At 57.8% G+C, this 17,702-nt stretch overlaps 1 protein-coding gene across 3 annotated transcripts in view; it reads left to right on the top strand.

Moving 5' to 3' along the window:
- Positions 1-17,702, top strand: part of PHACTR3 (phosphatase and actin regulator 3) — a 221,756-nt gene that overhangs the window by 160,484 nt on the left and 43,570 nt on the right. For all 3 annotated transcript variants that reach the window (XM_076010834.1, XM_076010833.1, XM_076010835.1), the window contains exons 6-7: positions 699-873; positions 1,586-1,833. In XM_076010834.1, the coding sequence (XP_075866949.1) occupies positions 699-873; positions 1,586-1,833 (423 nt within the window). The remainder of the gene's footprint in view (positions 1-698; positions 874-1,585; positions 1,834-17,702) is intronic.

Raw genomic sequence — 17,702 nt, 5'->3', positions numbered from 1 at the left:
CCAGTGAACATGGAGACTGAATGGGAGGGGGGTTGGTCATGACCTTGGCCTTGACCTTGGCTTCTTACCTCTGAGACTACATTTTGGTGACTTTATCTTAATTTTTTCTGCTCTTTTTCCTTTTCTTTTGGGGAAAATGTTTTCTTCCGCATGTGAACACCAGATGGCAGCAGAGAGGGCAGAGGGCCCCCTTACCTGGGCTTAACTTGCTGCAGGCGGAGACACAGGTGCACCTGTGGGTCTCCGCCACCCGAGGCCCTTGCCTGAGACGGGCCACACGTGTCTCCGTCCACCTGGGCTGCCACGACAAAATACCATGGACTGGGGGGCTTGTAAACAACAGAAATGTGTTTTTCACAGTTCAGAAGGCTAGGAAGATGAAGGTACAGGCAGACTTGGTGTCTGGTGAGGGCCCATTTCCCGGTTCACAGGCCGAGTTTCTAGCCTTTCCTGCAAGTCTTTGTTCCGACGCCCCTCCGAGTCGGGCGTCACTGGCGTGGCTGTCTGGTGGGCCAGTGCAACCGGGCAGGGACGTGCCCCGGTCTCCTCTCTGTGGGAGCAGGCGCCCTGCCCGGCATGTCCGCGTCGGTTAGGGACGCCCGGCCGGGGCTGGGGGCGCGGGGGCGGGACGTCCTCTCTGCCGTGGCCGAGTCTGGCTCCTGAGAGTCACACCCTTGTCTGTCCCTCCCGCGCCCCAGGCCAAGCCGCGCTCTTCCAAGGCTCCGGCGCGAAGAGCACCGACCCCCCCCTCCGCGGGCAGCTCTCCACGCCCACGGGGTCCCCGCATCTCACCGCCGTCCACCGGCCGCTGCCCCCCAGCCGCGTCATCGAGGAGCTGCACAGGGCGCTGGCCACCAAGCACCGCCAGGACAGGTGAGGCCCTGCCCCAAGGGGGCGCCGGCGCCTCCGGTCCCCAAGGGCCGACCTCAGGGCGTGGCACCCGCGCACCTGCCAGGGGAGGCGGCTTTCACACTCTGCCGTCTCCACCTTGACGTTCTTAATGGTCTTTGAACGAGGAACTCACATTTCACTCTGCACCAGGCTCTGCGGGTTACCCGGCCGGCCTCATTGCCCACGTTCCTGGGGTGCGGGGACCCTGGCCCCACAGCCCCTGCGTGAGCCCCTCGGGATCAGTGGGGAGGGAGGGTGCTTCCGGGAGAGGACGGGAGAGAAGGGCTGTTCTGCCGAGTCCCGGGACTCCGGGCGAGAGCGCCAGGCGGCCGTGCCTGCAGTGGCTCACTCGTCCTGGGTCACCCGGGGTCAGTTCTGTGACGGAACAGTGGGTTGCTGGCGGGAAAGTGGGCGACAGAAGGTGCGTGTGGACTGGTGCAGTGTCAGACACGGCGCCCGTCTCAGTTCGCTGGAGGCCGTGCTGGGAGCAGGGGCAGGTTTACCGCGGGTGGTGCTTCCAGCTCGTTCTAACAGCCACGTGCAGGCACCCCTGCCGGCTCGGCCGGGACAGAGCAGAGGAGCCTCCCCTCCTCCGGCACCTTTGTGACAACCGTCACGAGCCGCTGGGTCGGTGTTGCAGGGTTTCCGGGCGAGGGGTGGGTAGCGTCTGACCCGGACCATCTTTCCCATCCAGTTTCCAGGGCCGGGAAAGCAAAGCGTCCCCGAAGAAGCGGGCGGACGTCCGTCTGTCCCGAACGTCCAGCATGGAGCGGGGCCGGGAGCGGGAGGAGGCCTGGGGTGCCGATGGGGCCCCCGAGAGCAAGCGGACGGCCGCCAAGGAGTCCGAGGAGAACAAGGAGAACCTGATCGTGAATTCGGAGCTCAAGGATGACTTGCTCCTGTACCAGGACGAGGAGGCGCTGAACGACTCCATCATCTCTGGTGAGGAAGGGGCGGGCCCGCACCCGTGGGCTCCCTGCGGAGGGCTGGCTGGCGTCCCGGGGCTCCCAGCTGAGCCAGCGCTTCCGCCAGCAGCACGGAGAGGGACGGGGCGAGGGCTGCGCTGGAGCGGACAGGTGCGGGCGACTCGTCCCCTGAAGAGCGCTCCGGGGGCACACGCGGCCCGGCTCGCCGTGTGGCTGGCGGAGGTGCCCGAGTGAGCTCGTTTTATGTTGAGAATCGTGTGTCAGTTTTCACGTGTGTTTGAAAGCAACACGGAAGTGGTGCAGCAGGTGTCTTGGGAACGTCCCCCCTGAGGACATGTGACAACGTATGCGGGCAGTATGCAGACACCTGGTGCTTGGAAGGTGTGGCAGAAAAATCTCATTTACAAAGAGCGAGATGAGATGGGCGAGGGAGGGAGGGGACGGTGCCTGGCGCATTGGTCCCAGACGGCCGTCTCAGACGGGGCGAGGGAGACGCAGCGCGAGCATGGTTGGGACCAGACCTCCCCAAGGTCTTGGAGTCCAGCTCCACGTCTGTGCTCACCTGTGTCATCCGGGTAAGAGGAAAGGCTCCGTCCTGCCCTCCAGTCTCGGGAAGAGGGAGGGCTGCAGACCTCCTCCTGGGCTCAAGCGATCCTCCCGCCTCAGCCTCCTGGGTAGCTGGGACTACAGCCATGTGCCACCATGCTGGCCAAATTTTCCTATTTTTTGTAGAGACAGGGTCTTGCTATGTTGCTTGAGCTGGTCTGGAACTCCCGGCCTCAAGTGATCCTCCTGCCTTGGCCCCACAGAGTGCTGGGGCTAAAGGCTGGAGTCACCGCGACCGGCCCCATGACAGTGTTTTGCTTTTGCTGTTTGCTTCTCTCTGCGGCGGCGTGTTCGGAGTTCGAACCCTGCTGCCAGTCTCTCGCCTGATAGGCTATTTGTAGACCTCTGTGGTGTGGAAGCAGAGACGCACTAGGCACTAGATTACTCAATTATTAATCGCAACTGCAGTTTTATTCGTCTATCCATTCTCGCTCTCCCACACACTATGCTGTTGACAGAGCCCTGGCGCATGTTGTCTTGTCCCGTGAGAGCATTCCAAGGAGATTTTTGTCAGCCTGAAATCTTGATTGGTCAACGCCATCCCTCCCCTACGTTAGAATTTGATGTGTGGAGGCGGCAGAGGCCTGTCCGAGGCAGGCCTGCTTCATAGGCCGGCTGGGCGGGCGGCGGGCGCCTGCTGGGCGCAGTTGCGGCAGATGCATCCGCTCTGGCCCGAGTCTGACGACTGGGCTCCCTGTGGGGCACCCCTGGTCCACAAAGGCGCCTCACGCACGGCGTGTGTGTCTGTCCTGTTCCGTGCTGGGGCTTGTGTTGCATGCCCACCTGCAAACACGCTGCCTACACACGCATGCCCGACACACGCTTGTCTGCACACGGGCTCGCACAGGAGCCTTCACGGCGTGTGTGGTCAGTGCTGGGCAGAGCAGGGATTTGGGAGCGTTCCGCAACCAGCAAAGCCAGTTTCACCAGGGACGGTTTTTGTGTTGTGGCTGCCCCAAGATTTGGGCGTTAGAACCCGTCAAGGAAAAGATGTTTGCGTGGTCTCTTCTCCTGTCCCGAATCCGAGAGTGGAGACCCACCTATCCTGTTTGTGACACTGTCCTGTCCGGGCTCCTGGCCTGGCAGAGACGCGTGAGGGAGGGATGAAGGGCCACGGGGGGGAGGGGCTGTCCCAAGGGAAGGAGCTACTTTCACCGGAAACAGCCTTTCCCACAGCCTTCCCGGCTCCCCGTGCAGCTTGCCTTGCGTGCGGTCTCTGCCCAGGTGCGCACGGCAGCAAGGCTGCGGGGCCAGGACCCACAGACGTGTCTCAGCCGTGCTCCGTGTCCTGAGGGAGCAGGCCCCCAGCTTCACGCCTGCTGGGTGTCCCACCCTTCGGGCTACTGTAGCAAAATGCCACAGACTGGCTGCCTTGTGACAGCAAAGATTTATTCCTCCCTGTTCTGGAGAGAGAAACTCCTAAGTAAGACAGTGGATGAGGATCTGGCCAGGGCCCAGCCCTGGTTCATGGACGGCGCCTGCTCACCGCTGCCCACCTGCGGGAGGGTAGACAGCTCTCTGGGGCCTTTGACGCGGCGCTAATCCCATTCCTGATGGCTCCGCCCTCACGCCCCCGGCAGCTCCCAAGGCCCCGTCTCCAGGCACATCACACTGGGGTCAGGCTTCAACACGTGGGTTCTGGGGACACGCGTTCAGTCCCTGGTATTGGCGATCCCGGGTAAGGGCTGTCTGTGCACCCGTGTGGGCCTCTCTCTCTGGGCATACCTCGTAGAGGTTTTCTGTGGGGTCTGACCACCCTGCTCGCCCTGACATGTTCCTTTCTAGCTGTGTGCTCTTAGACACGTTTCTTAACCTCTCTGTGCCTCAATCGTACCATTTGTAAAATGGGTCTGATACCAAGGCTGTTTGTTGTAGTCCTGTCTGTGCTCGGCGTGTGCTCTCGTTGTCATGGCGATGGCACCCCCCACCTCTTCGGCACCCTTGTTGGGAGCAGGCAGGGACAGAAAGAGCCAGACAGCTGCCACAGGTCAGCAGAGACAGCTCCCGGGGGCCGAGCGGGCTGTGGCTCCGGTTCTGTGGACGGTGCACGGCTGATTGGTGGCGTTCCTTGTTCCCCCTGCCGGTTCATCAATTAGCAAGTGCCGGTGCCCCCGCAGCCCCATGGGCACACCCGTTCTCCTTCCGGACGTGCAATTGATATGTTTGTGTGACTGGCCTCGGTTTCGCTTTGCCCGCTTAGCAAGGGACGGGGACAAGGAGAACTCATCGCTTGGTGCCCTGTGTGCCGGGACAGGCTGATGGAGTCCTTCATGTTGGTCAGGAAAGAAAAGCCTCAGGAAGTCCTCTAGGGGTTACCTGCTGGGGGCTACCTGTCCCAGACCAGGTGCGCCGTACTCCAGAAGCGACCAGGACTGTGCACGCTCGTGCACATGGGCATAGCTGCAAACTGACAGCTGTCCGGTTTTTCAATGCGCGTGCTCCGTTCAGCAGCTTTGCTTCCAGGAACGTGCCCAGGTACCCTGCCACACGCATAGCAGTTTATACCCACCAGAGTGGCTCATTCTTGCTGAATTGGGGCCAGGTAACTCCTTGCTGTGGGGGCTGCGCCGTGTCCTGTAGAATGTTTGGCAACGTCCCTGGCCCCCACCCACTGGCACCCCGCCAAGTCTTACGGCCCAAATGTCTTCAGACACCGATGGCCCAGGGTCCCTGGGGAGAGCTGCCTGTGGCTGGGAAGCCGAGTCCGGGAATGTCCACGGGTGTCACTTGTGGTGGGAAAACTGGAATCGTTCTGAGCAGCGAGACCCGTGAAGGGCGGCTGGGGTGGGCCGCGGTCGGCGGCGGGGGCGGGGTCTCGCGCGGGGGTGGCGCCGGACGTGCGCACGCTTGGGCATGAAGTGCGTCCGAGACACCTTGCAAGGTGGCCAAAAGAACTTGATAATGATCCCACTTTTGTGATCTTTTTAAAATAAATCCACAGAGAAACGCACCTACCCAACCGTACTCTGTGTGAGGAAGAAGAACAGATGTGTAAGAGAAGGTCGGAATTCTCTCACCTGATTTGATCAGGACCAACCGATTAGATTGCTGTCAGTCGAAACCGCTGATCAAAGCTTGAAACGTAAAAGCGATATGTACACGGATTAAACGTTTCGTTTCAGCTTAAAATACGAATGCAGACAGCGGAAGGCACACGGGTGCACGTCATTTGCCCCTCTGGGCAAGGGCTGGGGCGGCCTCTGGGGCTTCCTAACGGGAGTCCCAGGTCCTGGAATAAGCCGCAGGTGACGTGCATGCTCTGATGTCGGAGCGACTTTGAAGGAAGAGGTTTACGTTGCACGTTTTACAGAGAGCGAGTACGGATGCTGCCGGCCTACGCAGGTCTGGGAAGAGACAGCCGACTGTCTCTCCCGAGTCCCCGGCCGACAGCATCCGCCGCAGCTGTGCCTGGCCGCCGGGCGAGAGTCCTGCGTGCGTGCCTGCCACGCTGCACCCAGACACACGGACGCCACGTCTGTCTGGCCTGCTTTGCGTTAGATCCCTGTGTCAACGCATCTCTGCGACCAAATCCTGGAAATAACGCGGCAGATTTAAATAGCTTCTACGCGCTGATCCTTGACCGGAGACCACGTCAGCAATGCCGTCCTGACCCCCCTCCCTCGCGCTCTCCGCAGGACCGGTCTGTGCCCGATGGCAATGGGCAGGGAGGGTGCCCAGGGGAGTCCGCCCAGCCCTTTACAACAGAAGGGGTTGTGACCGTCCGCGACGTTTAGAAAATGCTCCATTAACACCTCTCTGTGCTCTTGGAGGGTTTGCAGTGAGCACGTCGTACCTCATCGCTGGGTAAGACGTGGGGACAGGCACTTCTTTTTTTTTTTTTTTTTTTTTTTTGAGACAGTCTCACTTTGTTGCCCAGGCTAGAGTGAGTGCCGTGGCGTCACCCTCGCTCACAGCAACCTCAAACTCCTGGGCTCAAGCGATCCTCCTGCCTCAGCCTCCCGAGTAGCTGGGACTACAGGCATGCACCGCCACGCCAAGCTAATTTTTTCTATATATATATTAGTTGCCCAATTAATTTGTTTCTATTTATAGTAGAGACGGGGTCTCGCTCTTGCCCAGGCTGGTTTTGAACTCCTGAGCTCGAACGATCCGCCCGCCTCGGCCTCCCAGAGAGCTATGATTACAGGCGTGAGCCACCGCGCCCGGCCGGGGCAGGCGCCTTTGAGAAGATCCCATTCCTGCGCTGGGGGTGTTCTCGGGCTCACAGGCAGGACCAGGTGGGAAGGGCGCCACTGCACACGGCCGGCAGGGGCAGGGCAGGAGAGGCGCCAGCGCGGTGTTAAGGAACGAGTGGGAGTTTGTGAAGTCACAGAGTGAAGTGAAGTCACAGGGTGAAGTCACAGAGACATGGCAGGGTCCGCTCTTACCGGGAGGAAGAGCCGCGCGGGGCGCCTGGGGCCGGCGTGTGTGCGGGGAGGGCCTGACGCTGAGCAGGTGTGGTGGCACGGCCGAAGGGGCGGTGCGAGGTTCTGACGGCCCGGCACTTTCCGGATGCCAGGTGACCTGGGAATGCTCAGGATGCCACCCTGTCACTGGCCACTATTGCCGCTGGCAAGAAAAGGGTGACACCTCTGGGGGAATCGCGTCTGCTTTGGGGACGACTGCAGGTGAGCAGCAGATACCTGGACGGCTGTCAGCCCAGCCCAGGGCGCTGCTTGCTGTGTCTCCCACGCCTGCCGGACCCTGCCGCCTGCGCTGCGTCACGGGATGGGGACAGCTCTGTGACCTGGCGCTGCGTCACGGGATGGGGACAGCTCTGTGACGTGGCGCTGCGTCACGGGATGGGGACAGCTCTGTGACCTGGCGCTGCGTCACGGGATGGGGGCAGCTCTGTGACCTGGCGCTGCGTCACGGGATGGGGACAGCTCTGTGACCTGGCGCTGCGTCACGGGATGGGGGCAGCTCTGTGACCTGGCGCTGCGTCACGGGATGGGGACAGCTCTGTGACCTGGCGCTGCGTCACGGGACGGGGGCAGCTCTGTGACCTGGCGCTGCGTCACGGGATGGGGGCAGCTCTGTGACCTGCTGCAAGGGCTCGCCCGGGGCTGCCCTGCGGCAGCGGAGCCCGCACACACCCTGTGTCGGATCCCGTCCACTGCGCTCTCGAGAGCTGGAGTGTTCACTCGAGCCACGTTGTGTTCTGCGCTGGGGACACTCGGGGGCCGGGCTTTACCTGGAGGGCTCCAGGGAGGCTGTGTGAACACATGGGCGTCTCGAAAACAATCTAAAGGGAAGTCCACAAAGTTTTCTGATGGTGCATCCCAGTAGCAGAAAAACGAACAAAGAAAATCCCCAGTATTTGTACATCATTTACGTATAAACTGCACCCACGAGAGGTACCATGTCAACGTACTGTACACTACGCAACAGACGTCCGAAACGGGAAGGAAGCGCAGCACGGGGCAGCGGCTGCGCGTGTTAATATTTCCACCACCGCCTGACCTCCCTCGGGAGGCCGGAGTGTGGGAGGCCAGAGCGTGTGCCGCGGGCACAGCGGGGCGCTGGTGCCGGCCGTAAAAGCCAGGCTGAGGGGATTTAAGGTAGAGGAGGAATTTTAGTGCTTTATAGATTTTTTTAAAGCTTTTTACGAAACGCCTTTGCTTATTTATTCGACGAGTACTGAATGTCCCAGCTCCAGGCCTCAAGGATTCTAAGAAAAACCTGGACCCAGTCTCCACCCTCGAGAGCTCATGACTAACTGCGAAAGTCAGCTTTCCCCATAAAGTTGGCGAGACGGAGGGGGGCCCTGTCTGGACCCCACCTCCGGGGCCGTGGTGACTCAGGGTTTGGTGACACAGCAACGTGGCGAGGAGGGAGGCGGGCCGGGCCGGCCGGGTGTTGCCCACGTTTAAAGGGCGGGGGGCCCTCCCCCCGGCTCCAGGGGCCTTTTCCCAGTGGACACCCGCTTGTAAAAAGGGAAAGCTAAGCTGCGTCGTGTCGCTTGAATCCCGTGGGGACGGTGGCTTGCGGTGTGAGGGAGGAGCAGCCTGTGGGGAGGGGAGGACTCACCGGTGTTCCCCACCATTGTGAGTTCACGGAAGGCCTGGTCACCGCCTCTTCTTGGAAGTTGGGGCTCTGGGATGTGCGGGGATCCAGACTCCCAGCCATTTCCCCTGTGGACAGCAGGTGGCGCTGGAGGACCTGGTGTTCGGGGCGGCCGGGGCCCTGGTGGCGCTGGCGTGTGCCCGGCTCCTGCAGGTGACCCATGGCGTGTCCGGCTGGGACTCGGCAGGCCCAGTGATGCCCATGGCCTGATGGGGCCGCTCTTTCTGTCAAAGCTGTTACTTCACATCGGTACCTTAGCAAGCACTTTTCACACCTTCTCTTACCTGGTCCCCACGGCAACGGGGAGGCAGGTGCTGTCATTGTCCTTTTTTTCTTCCCCCCCAACAGTTGCGGAAACCAAGGGAAAGAGGGGCAGGAACTTGCCCATTTTGAGTCCAGGCCTTTCTAGCTTTGCAGGCCGTAAGTGTCACCCCCATTCACCTGACGCTCCTGAGCACCTCAAGGCTGCGCAGAGTCATGTGGCTGTCACAGGACCCGGCGTGAGTCCCGGGGAGTGGCCAGGGCGAGAGATGCTTGCTCACCTTATGAAGGCAGCTGGAGTCCAAAAGTACCAAGGTGCAAAGCCTTGCGGGGGCAGTCCCAAGTCCCTCACCTGCTGGCTGTGTGGCCTTGGGCGAGGAGCTGGTGTCTCTGTGCGACAGTCGTCATCTGCAAAATGGGAGCGATGAACCCGAGCACCTGCTGTGCCTGGCACACGGCAGGGGCTTGCTCAGTGTGGGCTGCTCTTGCTGCCGTTGGTGGGCAGCCGCTCAGGAGCTGCTGTGGCCGAAGGGACCTAGAAAGGTCTGGATAGTGCAGGTGTCATGAGAGAGGGGCACGAGGGGGCCCCAGCCCGGCCCAGGGAGAGGGGACGGGGCCTGCAGGGCGTCCTAGTACCACACAGTGGACAACTGAAGCAACAGGTGTTTATGGTCTGGAAGTCCTGGAGGCCGAGATGGAGGCCGGGAGGCCGAGATGGAGGCCGGGAGGCCGAGATGGAGGTGTTGGCAAGTCGGTGTCTGGCGGGGCCTCTCAGCTTGGGTCAGAGATGCCGTCGTCTCCTGTCCTCGTGTGGCCGATTCTCTGCGTGCGGGCTGTCGGGATACCATCTCTACAAGGGCCTGTCCCGTCAGAGCAGGGCCGCCGTCATGGGCTGCTTTAACTCCGTCACCTCCTCACAGCCCTGGTCCAAGTGCGGTCACTTTGGGGGTCAGGCCGCCGACGGTGCATTCTGGGGTAGGGGGCACAGTGCAGTCACGACACACGGGACTGGGCAGGGACTGGGGCGTGGGGGGCGCGGGCCCCGGGTGGAAGAGAAAACGTGGAGGAGGGAAGGGCCAGGCCCCTCGTGCCATGCTCTGGGCTCAGCAAGGCCCTGCCCAGCTCAGGGCCAACCAGGGACCACGTGGCCATTCAGGAGTATTTATTAAGCACCACCGCCTGTGTGCCTGGAGAGTCGAGCCTGCTCACGTCTGCAGAGGGAGATGGTGGTCAGCGGCTGAGTGTCCGTCCGGTGGCCGTGCACCTGCTATGTCATGCTGGCATCGTGCATAAGGGCTGGTGCGCGAGGCCACTTTGGCTGGTTTCACAACATCCCTGTTTACCCCCTGCTCCCCATGAAGCCCGGTAGCACCTGGCTCTCCTGTCCACCTGTAGGCAACGAGACATCGTGTAGTCTCTGAGTCATCCACGCTGTTTGGACACAGAAATCAGAAAATGCTTCCCCTGTCGTCAGACTTCCAGGTCCAGTCAGTGTTGTGCCAGCCCCCCGTATCCCAGACCCTCTGCAGCCAGGCAGGGTGCTCTCCCCCTGCCTGCTCACTCCTGGCGGGGGCTGCGTGCCCCCCGGGGAGTGGAGGCTCCTGGGCCCTGACTGGCCACTTGGAGTTTACCCACTTGGTCTCTGCGTGCGTGGTCCGAACCCTAACCCTGGAGCCCCAGTTCCCCCTCTGAAAAGAATCTCTTTGAGAAGCTGATGACCCAATTAGGGGAGATCACCCCAAGACACTTCTGGTCCACCAGCAGCGTCCCAGGAAGCCACCCTGGGGGCAGAAGCCTTGCAGGACCCGATGGAGCTGCTGTCAGGACTCAACAGGACAAGGCGGCCAGTGTGATTGGAGTGGTCCTTAGCACTGCCGAGCAGTTGACATGTCCAGGGAGGTCTCTCTGTACAGCCAACAGGTGTCCATGGAGGTCCCTCTGTGCAGTTGACAGGTGTCCATGGAGGTCCCTCTGTGCAGTTGACAGGTGTCCATGGAGGTCCCTCTGTGCAGTTGACAGGTGTCCGGGGAGGTCCCTCTGTGCAGTTGACAGGTGTCCGGGGAGGTCCCTCTGTGCAGTTGACAGGTGTCCGGGGAGGTCCCTCTGTGCAGTTGACAGGTGTCCATGGAGGTCCCTCTGTGCAGTTGACAGGTGTCCGGGGAGGTCCCTCTGTGCAGTTGACAGGTGTCCGGGGAGGTCCCTCTGTGCAGTTGACAGGTGTCCGGGGAGGTCCCTCTGTGCAGTTGACAGGTGTCCATGGAGGTCCCTCTGTGCAGTTGACAGGTGTCCGGGGAGGTCCCTCTGTGCAGTTGACAGGTGTCCATGGAGGTCCCTCTGTGCAGTTGACAGGTGTCCGGGGAGGTCCCTCTGTGCAGTTGACAGGTGTCCGGGGAGGTCCCTCTGTGCAGTTGACAGGTGTCCATGGAGGTCCCTCTGTGCAGTTGACAGGTGTCCATGGAGGTCCCTCTGTGCAGTTGACAGGTGTTCGGGGAGGTCCCTCTGTGCAGTTGACAGGTGTCCATGGAGGTCCCTCTGTGCAGTTGACAGGTGTCCGGGGAGGTCCCTCTGTGCAGTTGACAGGTGTCCATGGAGGTCCCTCTGTGCAGTTGACAGGTGTTCGGGGAGGTCCCTCTGTGCAGTTGACAGGTGTCCATGGAGGTCCCTCTGTGCAGTTGACAGGTGTCCGGGGAGGTCCCTCTGTGCAGTTGACAGGTGTCCGGGGAGGTCCCTCTGTGCAGTTGACAGGTGTCCATGGAGGTCCCTCTGTGCAGTTGACAGGTGTCTATGGAGGCCTCTCTATGCAGCCAACAGGTGTCCATGGAGGTCCCTCTGTGCAGTTGACAGGTGTCTCTCTGTGCTGCATGTAGACACCCTCACCAAAAGCGACTCTCACTGTGATCACCTTCTATACTTTGTAGTCCGTATGCAGAACATTTGTAACCCGACGCACGTGTTATTTCAGAATTCATGGTTACGTTGGCAGTGGTGCCAGAGCAGGAGAAACCCTGTAGAGTGAAAGTGGGAGAAGGCAGGTAGGTCCCTTCTGTCACTCGCACCCCATTCTACAGGCAAAACCAAGTCCCAGGGGGATCCTGATTCAAGGGGAAAGAAAACCTTTCCGTGGGAAGAATGGACACTAGTGGCCACGTGCGATTGGTCTGCCACTGATTTGATGTTAGGTGACTTCGCAGTGAGCATGTAAGGTACACCAGTGGGCACACGCCTTTCTCCAGGCTGCGTGGACATGGCTACCTCCAGTTCTTTGGTGTCGATGAGGGACTTGCCTTCTCCCTGTCATGGATTCCTAGCCCTTATGGGTCAGGCGCGGTGGCCTGTTTCTGTATCATTCTCAGCACGGCATCTGGCACTTAAATCTTCGGTGATGACCCAGTCGATGAAGCTCAGAAGAAACTCAGAGGTGACATGACCTGGACTTGGCTCCATCACCCCATTTCACAGACGTGAAACTGAGGCCCAGGAGGTGAAATGCTGATTTGGATTCTGTGGCCAGTACGTGGCGGATCCGGGCTACAACCCAGGTCCCCAGACGTACCCTGCCTTTTTCTCACCCCTTCCTCCTGGTTCACAGCTACTGCACAAAGCCAGGCTTTCCCTCCCTCCTGTCTTTGTGACAGGCAGCAGTGCCTTTTACAGAAACCAGACTCTGGGAACGCTGGAGGTGTGTGATCACAGAGATCCACAGAGTTATTTGCCGCAATTGTAATGCTCGCTCACGTTTGAAACACGCACCGAAGGTGCTTTCTTCCCTGGAGAAAGGTGGTCAGCCTGGAAGGCCTGTCTCCGCTCCCCTTTCTGGTGACAGTGACGCCTGCCTCCCTCGGGTCCCTTCGTAGGGGAATCTCCCCCCTCCCGGCCCCTCTGCCCAGGTGCCTCCAAACCTGCCCTCTCCTCGGTGCCCACGGCAGGAAATCCCGGCCTCCTCCCTGCCGTCCTGGCTCTTCCCTGCCCTGGCCCTAGGATGGACATGCCCGGGCGTCTCGGCTCCTCCCCGGCCGGCTTTGTGCTCCCTCCGCCCAGCCTCACACCCTTCCCTGCACGTGACGTCGCAGGTGCCCCGCCCTGGCTGCGGCACCCTCTGATGCTAAAGCCACGTGTCCGTCTGTCTGCTTCTGTGTCTCTGCCGAGGCCCCGACCGCCCCGAGCTCAGCAGAGCCAAAGGCAGCCTTGTCCCCTCCCCGGGACACCTGCCGCGCTTCCCAGGCCCATTCACAGTTCACTCCTGCCTGTGTTCCCATCTTCCCCTTCACGCCAGGCCGCCGCCGCCTCCCCGTGTCCCCGCCCCGTCCAACATCACGCCCTCCTTTATTCATTCAGAAACCATGCGCCATGCGCTCCGTGTCAGGCGCGGCGGGGAGACTCTGCCCTGGAGACCCTCGGAGTCTGGCGGCAGCGTTTGACAGCCCCTCGGTGGTTTTCTGAAGGGGCCGGGCCCTCCTGCCTCTGGCCACGGCAGAGCGACAGGAGCTGCCCTCCCCTACAACACACACGAAAGGGGGCAGCGTGTGCGAGACTGTCGGGAGGCACTGGGCGCCAGGCAGTGCGGGTCTGCTGCCCTCCAAGGGAGGCCCGGGTGAGCCCACGGGAGTGCCCGCCGTTCCCCTGGACATCTCCCTGCGGGGCGCAGCAAGCCGGCTCCAGGCAGAGAGGGAGCCTCGCTGAGGTGAGGCGGCGGGGACTGGAGTCTGGGCTGCTGAAGCGGCTGCAGCTTGGAGGAGGAGGAGGAGGAGCGCGGAGGGGTCTGTGGGCATCCAGCTGGCCACGGGCTGAGGGGCTCATCTGTGAGCAGAGCCCCACAGACCTAGCAGAGGTCACCTGTGGCGTGAGAGCTGGAGGGTGATGCTAAGGGTCGGGGATTGCTAGGAGATATTGGGGGCTGAGCCCAGGCAGAGTGAGGAGACCTCAATGTATGCAGCAGACTGTTTGTCGAAACGCCACATAGACCATGCCTTAGGAGTGAGGGGGATGCCCTAAGACCATATGCAAAACCACACGGACCTGCAGGTATTGCAGATATATCAGGGCTCTTAAAGGACAAGATGATCGTAATGAATGACCAGATGGAGAATCCTAACTGAGCGATGGAAACTATAAGAGAAAACCAAATGGAAATTCTAGAATTCAAAAAGCATAATATCTGAAGTGGAAAATTCACCTGCAGATTGGAGATGGTCTCACAGCATCCTAGCTCGGGCAAGACACAGGGCTGTTCTCGCAGATGGAGCCAGGGCATAGGCCAGGCAAGCGGGGTATCTCTGCCACTTCCCCTCTCTCCTGGGACCTATAGTTCTTCCTCCGTTCAAATGCCAAAGCCTTGTGCACATCAGCTGTGTGGCCTGGGCCTTCCAGGCTCCAGAACTGCCAGTCTAGACTTGCAGTTTGGCTGAGAAATGCCCGAAATGGCACCATGGGGATACGCATCCTTGTAGCTAAGACTTTATGTGTCTCTGTAATTATGGCCCTAGGATGAATTTCAACATTCAACATGCAGACTAACTGAGGAAAAGATACCTTCTGGTGAGTGTATTTTAACCCCAGAGCTTCTTAGCCTATGTTCTTATTTATACACAACCCTTTTGACCTTCCTTCTTTTTTCCCCAAGAAAGCACCTGAGGCCGTGGTTCTGGGAGCAGTAGCCTGCGGTACTGGGCAGAGTAGCAGAAGGAGCTCCTGGCAAAACCTGCAATAATCAGAAACCTTGACCTAGGAATTCTTCCCTTTCTAGGGATTGGCGTGAGGCTGGTACCCCAGGGAGAGGGCCGTGCCAGCTTTGTCCACACTGCTCTCCAGATGAGAATATTCGTGTGTGCGCAGGGAAATACGGGAATGAGGACGTTTCCTGCAGCTTTGGCACAACAGGCACTAACCTAGTTGTCCATTCATGGTGGCCTAGCCCAGTAGATGACAGGATTTTGTGACGTTCACACTGCAGGGTTATTTGCAGCTACTCGGGGGAAAGAGCTGGGTTAACACCCCCTGCTTTGGAGCCGTGGCCAGCGGTGGCGCGGAGCCGGCCCGCGCGGAGTGCCGTGTGCGGTGGACTCCGCTCTGCTGGAGCGGCGAAGTGGGAGTCTGTAAATTGTCAATTGCCTAGAAACAGGTCTGGAAGGAGACACCGCAAAGTGTCAGCAGCAGCTTTTTCTGGAGGCGAGCTGTGGCGGCAAGGAAAGGGAGACTCCGTTCCTCTCGCTACTACTGTTGGGCGTGAGCCGTTTGCACGAGCCGGCATGGTGTGTGCGGCTGGGCCCGAGAACGCCCTCCCCGAGCGGGGCTGGGAGGCAGCCGCTCACTCTCAGCTGCGCGCGGCCTGGGGCGCTCATAGCTCGGTGAACCTTATTTTCCCTTCCGTTTATTTTCCAAGGAGGTGGAGGTGAGGGGTGTGTGTCACCTCCAAAACTCACGTTGAAATCGAATCGCCAGTGTAGCAGTGTTAGGAGGTGGGGCCTTCAAGAGGAGATTAGACCAGGAGGGCGCTGCCTGTCTATGTGGGGTCAATGCTAGCATAAAAGGACCGTGTGCCCCCCACCCTCTCTTGGCCCTCCTGCTGTGCGATGCCTTCTGCCCTGTTGGGGCCCAGTGAGACGGCCCTCTCCAGATGCCAGCAGCTCGCGCTGGGCCGTTCTGGCCTCCAGACCTGTGAGCCAACACGTTATTATTGTTCATTGTCAATTAATCACCCCATCCCAGGCGGTCTGTTATAGCAGCACAAGATGGACTAAGACAAGCTCGAGTTCTGATGGTCAGAGCAAGCACCTGGTCGAAGGGTGGTTCTGTCTGCACCTGTCTTGGGGAGCTAAGCACCTGCCAGCCCTGTCCCAGGGAGCCCTGACGTCACGCAGCACTGCCCGAAGGCAGGAGGCTAAAAGGCTACACTGGAGAAGCAGAAGCACTTGCTATACTGCCTTTGTTTTTTATTTTTATGAACAGGTAATATAGTCACATGGCATAAATCGAAAAGGAACTAAAGACTGTGCTATGGAAAGTCTCTCCCAGCGTTACCGGGTTCTCACCTGTCCTGTGTGTTTTATGTGTACACAAGCACAGGTGCATATGTTAAGGTTTCCCCCCTTGGAGACCAGGTACCAGCGAGAAGCCCAGTGTAAGACCCGCCACCTCCTCCTCCTCCTCTCTGTCCCTCCCCTGCTTGCCGCCCACCTAGGCTAGAAGGGGGGAGTTTTATTCTGGTCACCTACGTCAGAACCGCTTGCCTCTGATGGAAGACATTGTATTACTGATTCAGTTTCCTCACTCAGGATTGGTCTGTTCAGATTTTTTATTTCTTCATAATTCAACCCTGGTAGATTGGGTGTGTCCAGTATTTATCCATTTCTTTTCGGCTATCCGATTAGTTGGCATATAATAGTTCATAGTAGTCTCTCATGACCCTCTGCAGTATACCTTTCTGATACCTTTCTGCGGTATCAGCTGTGAGGTCTCTTTACATCTGTGATTTTATTTATTTGAGTCTTCTCTCTTTTCAGTCTAGCTAAAGATTTGCCGGTTTTGTTTATCTTCAAAGAAACCAACTCTTTGTTTCACTGATCTTTTGTATTGTTTTTCTAGTCTCTATTTCATTTATTTCTACTGTTGTTCTACTAATTTTGGGTTGAATTAGTGCTTATTTTCTAGTCCCTTGAGGTGTAATATAGGGTTGTGGGGATTATCTTTTTTGACACAGACATTGATTGCTATAAACTTCTTAGAACTGATTTGACTGTATCCCATAGGTTTTAATATGTGGTGTTTCCATTTTCACTTGTCTCAAAATTTTTTAAATTTTCCCTTTTATTTCTTGTTGACCCATCACTTACTCAGGAGCATGTTGTTGAATTTGCATGCAATTGTAACGTTTCTGAAGTTCTTCCTATTACTGATATCTATTAATAGTTTTATACCATTGTCTTCAGAAAAGAAACTTGATATGATTTATGTCCATCTTAAATGTGTTAAGACTTGTTTTGTGGCCTAACATATTATCTGTCCTAGAGAATATGCCATGTGCAATTGAGAAAAATGTGTATTCTGCAGTGATTGATGGAGTGTTCTGCAAATGTCTGGTAGGGCCATCGAAGTTCTGTTTAAATCCAGTGTTGATTTTCTATCTGGGTGATCTGCCCACTGCTCAAGTGAGGAGCTGAGGTCCCTCCTGTTACTGCATCATAGTCTACCTCTCCCTTTAAACCTAATGATGTTTTCTTTATATATTTAGGTGCTCCAGTGTTGGGTCTGTATATTTCTACAATTGTTATATCTTCTTGCTGAATTGACTCCTTTTTTGTTATATAATGACCTCTTTTGTCTCTTTTTACATTTTGTCTTAAAGTCTATTTTATCTAAGTGTAGCTACGCCTGTTCTCTTTTGGTTTCCATTTGCATGGAATATCTTTTTCCACGTCTTTACTTTGAATCTATGTGTGTTGTTACAGGGTGAGGTGATCCTCTTGTAGGCAGCATAGAGTTGGGTCGTATTTTTTTTAATCCATTCAGCCACTCTATCTTTTAATTGGAGAATTTCATCCATTTACATTCCAGGATATTATTGATAAGAAAGGACTTATTCCTGCCATTTTGTTTATTGTTTTCTAATTATTTTGTATATCTTTTATCGTTTCTTCCCCTGTCATTGTTTACCTTTGTGGCTTTTGGTTTTCTGTACTGTTAAGCTTTTTTTTTTTTTTTTTTTTTTTTGAGACAGAGTCTCGCTTTGTTGCCCAGGCTAGAGTGAGTGCTGTGGCATCAGCCTAGCTCACAGCAACCTCAAACTCCTGGGCTCAAGCAGTCCTTCTGCCTCAGCCTCCTGAGTAGCTGGGACTACAGGCATGCACCACCATGTCCGGCTAATTTTTTCTATATATATTAGTTGGCCAATTAATTTCTTTCTATTTATAGTAGAGACAGGGTCTCGCTCTTGCTCAGGCTGGTTTCAAACTCCTG

This window comes from Microcebus murinus, chromosome 16 (genome assembly GCF_040939455.1).
Source record: "Microcebus murinus isolate Inina chromosome 16, M.murinus_Inina_mat1.0, whole genome shotgun sequence".
NCBI classification, from domain to species: Eukaryota; Metazoa; Chordata; class Mammalia; order Primates; family Cheirogaleidae; genus Microcebus; species Microcebus murinus.
The sequence above is the reverse complement of the archived record's forward strand: the minus strand, read 5'-3'. Positions and strand labels throughout refer to the sequence as shown.